Source organism: Octodon degus, unplaced genomic scaffold (genome assembly GCF_000260255.1).
Source record: "Octodon degus isolate 3935 unplaced genomic scaffold, OctDeg1.0 scaffold00121, whole genome shotgun sequence".
Taxonomy (NCBI): domain Eukaryota; kingdom Metazoa; phylum Chordata; class Mammalia; order Rodentia; family Octodontidae; genus Octodon; species Octodon degus.
In genome coordinates this window covers 7,810,893-7,818,281 of record NW_004524697.1, presented here as the reverse complement: position 1 = coordinate 7,818,281, position 7,389 = coordinate 7,810,893, and the positions used below count along the sequence as shown (strand labels likewise).

Here is a 7,389-nt window from a genome sequence, read left to right as displayed (position 1 = left end):
GGACCTTGCACTTACCAGGCCCCCAATTTTTTTGCTCTTAATTTCCTTGATTTCCACTTTCATCTCTCTAATTTCCCTCCTTAATTTCCGTTTGAGTCTGGTTGCTGTTGTTTCTCAATTATAGGCTTTCAGCGGGTGAAATTTAAGAAGAGAGGATGTAATTGGCACAATAAGGGCCAGAAGTGAAAAGACATGATAGCACAGAAGATAAGGAAGTGGCTGAAACTAGAAATCATAAATTGATCTGACACTAATCATTTTAACTTTAAATTTTCCAGCAGTGTTCAGAAGCCTGAGGGTGATTTATAGGCCAGATTCAGTTATATAAACTGAAAAAAGATAAATTAGAAACTATGGCTCTATGGGGTACAGAGGGCAATCAATTACATATATGGGCATCTATGTAAGTGAAATTTCTGTTACTCAAATAGATTTTATTTTCTGTATTTAGGACAGGGTCCACAGGGTGTACAGGGTCTTACTATATGGTTTGGACGTGTAGTGATTCTCTTGTTTTCAGCCTCCCAAGTACTGGGATTACAGGCATGTGCCACCCAGTCTCAGTCGCTGAGCATGGCCTGGGGGCGGGGCTGGCACAACAGGCCATGGATTGAACCCCAGCTGCTGCACTCTGCCTAAGGAGGTGCTTTAGTCTGCTGAGCTATCAGACCAGACCTCACAAATGCATCTATTTTGGAAACATCACAAATGTTCAAATGTAGAAAAATGAATAAACAAATTGTGAACTCCATACAATGGAATATGATTCAGGAAAAAAAAAAAAGAAGTATTGATACATATGTGTCACAAAAACTATATACTCTATATGATTCATGCTCTTATATAAAGTTGGACAAAAACTATGGTAACAGGAAGCAGATCAGTAATGTTGAGGGTTGGGAGGTGACCACTTGAAAGGGCTATAAAGAAACTTTTGAGAGGTGACAAACTAGTTCAATAACATGGTTATGTCAGTGTCTACATGATAATATAGATGTGTAAATTTTGCATCAAGATATACACTGACTTGGTGAATTTTAATATATTCAAATTATATCTTAATATCAAGTGAACTCTTCTCTGAAAACATGGCAGTATGTTCTAAAATGAAGTATGTTTTTAAAGACAGCAACTTAACAGTAGCTCCCCTGAGAGTAGTGAAAACACTCTATGACATACTGGTGGACATGTCATTACCCATTTTTTTCAAATCCATACATTGTATAACACAAAACCGAATCTCAATGTAGACTATGGACTTTGGATAATTATGATGTGGTGACTCAGGATCATCAAATGTACAAGTCTGGTAAGGAATGATGTTAATGAGGCAGGCTATGCTTGACTGGCAGGCGGGGGGTATGCTGGAAAATCTCTCTAATGTTCAATTTTCCTGTGAACCTAAAGCTGCCCTAAAAATTCAAGTTTATTTAAAAAAGAAATCTCTTCCACCTGCTCTCATCAATTGTTCTCAGATGTAGTTGGGAGTACAAAAGACAGAATTTTAAGATCACTGCTAAGACTTTTTTCACCATTCCTCCCCTTCCACCCAGTTTATAAATATAAATACCCAGGGCTGTCAATATGATAGATCTCATGTTAAATGAGTTAACTGGTGTTGAAACAGACAGTATGGTGATTTCTGACCTACTTAGGTAAGCCTTTCAATATTAGGGTTTTCCCTGGCTGCTTGTAGAAAGGGCACTCAGAAGTCTGACTCCTAAGAGAGATGTGGTCTGATGCACAGACTTCCTGTTACAGAGCTGGAGAGGCCATGTGGCCAAAGCCTGAGAGTAGTCTCTCAGAGACGCAAGCGCCCCAGGCCAGATTCTGGGCAATGAAGATCAAAGCTCTATAGCAGAAAGGAAGAACTCTGCTAACACCATGAGGAGGCCAGGATACTGCTCCAGCTGTGCCTGCAGTAATGGCACAGCTGGCAGCCACTGTAATTGCAGCCCTATGAGATCATGAGCAAATGGCTCAGCTTAACATGCCCGATTCTCCACAGGAAGTGTCATAATTTTACCCTGCGTTAGGGTTTATGTCTAGTTGTCCTCCAAAAGCCACATGTAGTTGTAGTGCAGACTTGTGGAGGTTGTAATCAATCCATGAGCCAATGCTGGGTTTATGGGTGTTAGTGGTACACCTGCCCTGGGGCAGACAGCCAGAGTGCAACATAGGAAAGGGAGGCTGCTGCTGCTTCTGTGTAGGTGCCTCTGTTCCTCCCCCCACCTTTTTTTTTATTTTTATTTTTATTTTTTTATTTTAGGGAAGGGTCTACAGGGTGTTCAGGATCTCACTACTGGATCAGACTCATAGTGATCCTCCTGGTTACAGCCTCACAAGAGCTAGGATTACAGGTGCGCCCACCACGCCCAGTCTCAACTGCCATCTCAGTGGGACCCAGAGGAGGGACTGTAACACCAGGCCCTGGGATCGAACCCCTGGTCCCTCCTTGCAGGAGCTTTAATCTGCTGAGTTATTTGGCTGGCCCACTCCTCCCTTTTTGTTCTTGCTGTTTGGCTGTTTTCTGCTGCCATGAACTGCTGCCCTCTGCTATGTGCCAGTCTGCCTTGGAGCCAGCTGAGTAAGGACTGAAACCTCCACTAACTGTTAGCTAAATAAACCTTTCTTTCCTTAATTTTGGGTGCTGGATATTTTGTCCCAGCAACAAGAGAAAAGTAACCAAGACACTTTGCTTTAAGCCATCTTTATGGTAGCTTCTTACACAGAAATATTATATAATTAGAAACAAATCAACAGACAGGCACATTTAAAATAGTGTCTCTAGCTCAAGATAAAAGTTTCAATTTAGAACTTAAAATTGATGAGGCTTCTCATCCTTCCCACAGTTAACCTCAGCCTCCATTTGTGCTTCTGATTCACCTTACTAGTTGTTACCACCCTATTTTCAGAGAAGACTGGCACACAGGTAAGGATACACCCTGCACAGGGGCCAGCACTATCTTATGGGATAATACAGAAATGAAGAAGGGGGAGCCACTCAATCTCATTCACCTACTCTCTTGGAGTAAGCATATTTTCTGCTCCTCCTGCTGTTGTTGCCATCTTGAAAATCAGACTACATGTTCTTCAGTCATGGAACTCTAACCAGTGGCCCTCCAGGTGACTGTCAGGCCTTCAGTCTCAGACTAGAAAGTAGACTACTGATATGTCTTGTTCTGAGGCTTCCAGTTCTTGGGCCAAGCTACCATCACCTTCCCTGCTCCTCCAGCTCTCTCATTGTCACTGTGTACTTTGTGGCCTTTTTGAGTGTATCAATTTGAGTGTCAATTTTTTAAAAATATCCCCTTCAAAAAATTTTTTAATTTCATTTTAAAGAGAATGAAAAATACATTAGAAATAATACAGATTTTTTAAAAAACAAGATGATAGAAACTCAACAATGGTTGTTATATTGCATACTGTTGTCTTCAAAATAGTTGTTCAGATTACCAGATGTAATGTAAAATTGTCAAAAAAATTAAGCATCAACTGTTTCAATACACTAATAGAAATTAGTAGTAAAATTATCTTAGCTATCTCGTGTATTATTTATTTTTCTTTTCCCTTCTTTCCTTCTCTCCTTTCCCTCATCCCTCATCTTTCCTTTTGAACAATTGCTTCCTTTTTCACAATACCTATTATAACTTTCAGATTCTCTCTCTAGTTTAAGAACCTGAAAGGGTAAAAAAAGAAATCCCCTTTTATACAAACATATATTCTATTGTTTCTCTGGAGAATCCTGACTAATACACTACACTGTATTGTCTTCTTATATGCATACCTGTATATACTTGCCCAATATTAGATTATCAAGTACTCTATTAAGCTTTGTATCACTACTATTCCCAAAATGCTTAACAAATTTGGTACAACTATTATGACAGTTAACCTTCATTGTGTCAACTTGATTGGCTTAAGTGAAAGAAAGAAAGAAAGAAAGAAAGAAAGAAAGAAAGAAAGAAAGAGAAGAAGGCAGGAAGAAAAGAAAAAGAAAAAGAAAAAAGAAGGAAAAGAGAGGGTAGAAGGAGGGAAGAAAGAAGAAAGAGAAAAAAGAAGGAAGGAAAGGAGGAAGAAGGAAGGAAAAAGAAAAAAAGATATCAAGAAGACAGAGAAAGGCAGGGGGGCAAGCAAGGCACATTTCTAGGTACATCTAGGTAGGCATGGGAAATACGACTTTGGCCCTCTCTACAGTCACTGACCCTTTCTCACTGACATTGGTCCCCTGCCATGCTTCCTAGCTACAATGCCCTATGCAGCTTTGCTCTGCCGTACTCTTTCACCATGATGTTTCTACCTTAAACCAGCCAACTGGGCACTAATCTCCTTAAACACAGAAACATCATGGCTGAAGGGCATGGTGGGGGAAGCTGGCCACTTCACAGCATCCAGACAGCAGGGGACAAACCAGAGGAGAAAGGGCCAGAGACCCATCTCCCAGGGCACATCCCATTGAGTAAGTCAGTCACATTGACAATGAAGACTAACAAGCATATAGACAACGGGGCACTAAGAGTAAGGCTGCAACTATGAATCAGGGAAATGAGAACCTAGGCAAAGAGTTTTATGGGAAAACTGAATTCATGGATCTGAAAACATACATTTTTGAAATAAAAATAAACTCATATGGCCTGAAATAGCTGAGGAAACAAAACTAAAGTATATTTTAAGTGGGCTAAAATGTTAATTATTAAATTAACATTGTTAACATTTCATTAACATTATTAAAATGTTATATTTTAAGTGGCCTAGGAACCCCAGGATAGAGAAAAAAAAGATTTAAAAAAATGAAACAAAAATATAGAAAAAGATATTAGATACAAAATTTCTAATCCATCAGTCTACTAGTTTTCTTGATGTAAAAAAGAAAAAGCTATACTTGAACCTCAGTTTCCTCATCTGTAAAATAGAGATAATACGGCCAGTGAGACAGTGGACTAAGCACCTGCTTAGGCAAGCGCAGAGAACAGGGTTAGATCCCCGGCACCACATGCTGTGCTGGACCTACTGCTGGGCACACTGAGCTGGCCACCAAGACCAGGCATGGTGGTGCATGCCTGTAATCCCAGTGCTGGGAAGGCTGAAAACAGGAGGATCACTACGAGCCCAAGCTGCGCAGTGAGACCCTGTACCAAATATATATATATTTTTTTAAAAAAGCATGTACATTGAAAACAGGATCATAAAAACTATATTTCATAGAAAAAATCTTATGTTGAATAACTATATTAAAAAAACCACAAACTTACCATTTATACAATTATGGCATGTAATAAATCTAATCAAAATATATTAGCATCTAATTAATCCTTCTTTTCAATCTATTTAAACTTTAATTTGTGCATCTGTGGCAATTTATGATTGCAAAAAATACTTAGAATGACAAATAGGCACATTTCATTGAATTATTTCCTATGTGAATAGGATGTTTCATGGGTAATGAGTTGACAAAAATAATTTTTAGCTGTTTTGTAAGCAAAAGATCTCAAAATATTCGTGTACCTCTACACGCCAAAATTATTAGAACACCGAACTGCTGGAATGCTTACCTAAAAGTATATCCTAAGATACAGGATTTAAATGAGGTTTTAATTTAATTTTGTCCTAATCCATTTCTGAGCAAATACAATTGCACACATATTTACCTAAATATTTATCCCCCAGTTTTCTTCTAAAATTGTTTGTATTGTAAAGTACTTAAAACCAAAAACATACTGGAGAAAAATTCCAATTTTTCTTAAATTTAAGAACTAAATTTTCTAATAACTGAGTTACTATACTCATTTCTGTTTTTAAAGAAAGGAACCAAAGCAACAACAGAATTTCACTCTATGTAGAAAACATATAGCAGAATATAGGTTAAGTAAGATATAACAGAACTTTATAGTCTGCAAATTACTTTGGAATATATTTCAATATATATTTGTGATAGTATTAGAGATTGATGCTAGGGTCTTCAGGCTGAGCTACATCCTCAGCTCTTTGTATTTTTAAATTCTGAGAAAGGTTCTCTCTCAGTTGTTTAAGCAGGACTCAGACCTGCCCTTCTTCTGCCCTGGCTTCCCAAGTTCTGCTATTTTAGGCACACATCATCTTGCCCACCATGCCCACCACAAGTCTGTTTATTTATACTTACATCATTCCAGAATTTCACTTTTAAATACTAACATGTTCAAAAGTTCAAAAAAAGTCATACCATATGTCCTTCAGCTCGTGCTTTATTCTGCATAGCTTCCTGCTTTCGCTGTAGAAATTCTTCTACTTGTTTAGCTTTTTCTGCAGTTAGCTGCCCTTTTTGCCTAATTTGGACAAATCATAGAGTTAGCAATTCTTAACATTAAATATTTCAAAAAGTTAAAAATCATTTATTTTACATATTTTTCACTGCAAAATATGACACAATTTTTTTTTCTGTTTTGTTTTGAGAAAGGGTCTCGCTATGTAGGCCAGACTGATCTTGAACTCAACCCAACCTTCTGCCTCAGCCTCCCAAGTGCTGGGATTACAGATGTGTGCCATACCTAGCTACTCACTGCAAAATATAAACGCTGATAAAAAATAAAAACTTTCTCTTACAATGAAGAAATTACTACATGGTGTCTACTACCTCAATCATGTATTAGTATTTTAAACAGAAGTAAAATTTATAATACTATTCAAATCTTGACAAGGTTTCTTTCATATTTATTTGATCTGTTCTACTTGTAGACATACACAATTATTTTACATTACATTTATAAAAGAATCTTAACAGTTTCCAAGTTTATTTCAGACACCTATCAAGCACAATAAGAATCTTCTTTGATCAACAGTGAAACCAAATAAAAGCAGTAAAGCTGAACAGCACCAACTATGGTTAATCATGGAAGTGAGAAAAATAGCAAGTTGCTGAGTATGCTGCCTAGATTTTTATTTATTTATTTATTTATTTTTTTGCGGAACCAGGGATTGAACTCAGGCCCTTGCGCTTGCTAGGGAAGCACTTATTCCACTGAGTCATCTCCCCGGCCCCTGCTGCCTAGATTTTTGACTAGTACAACATAAAAATTTCTACATCCTTTCTTTGGGACCATAACTAAGTTATGTTTTGAGAAATACATAAAAGAATGCATTTTCTGTCTTCTGGTAGGATTTAAACATTTCTTGCTCAGAATGGTGACACAAACCTGTAACCTAACACTCAGGAGGTTAAGGTAGAAAGATTGTTGTGAGTTTGAGTCCAGCCTGGGCTACAAAGTGAATTCAAGGCCAGCCTGCACTCTATAGCAAAAGGACCAAAAAAAAAAAAAAAGGTAAATATTTCTTATTTTTATATTTCAAATAATTGGGGAAGCGAGGGTTCTAGTGGATTGAACTGAGGGCCTGTACACTGAGTTACATTCCCAG

At 37.8% G+C, this 7,389-nt stretch overlaps 1 protein-coding gene across 1 annotated transcript in view; it reads right to left on the bottom strand.

Annotated features, from left to right (window-relative positions):
- Nek1 (NIMA related kinase 1) overlaps window positions 1–7,389 on the bottom strand; it is a 227,734-nt gene that overhangs the window by 135,648 nt on the left and 84,697 nt on the right. The window contains 1 exon segment of the mRNA XM_023700104.1: window positions 6,200–6,302. Within this exon segment, the coding sequence (XP_023555872.1) occupies window positions 6,200–6,302 (103 nt within the window).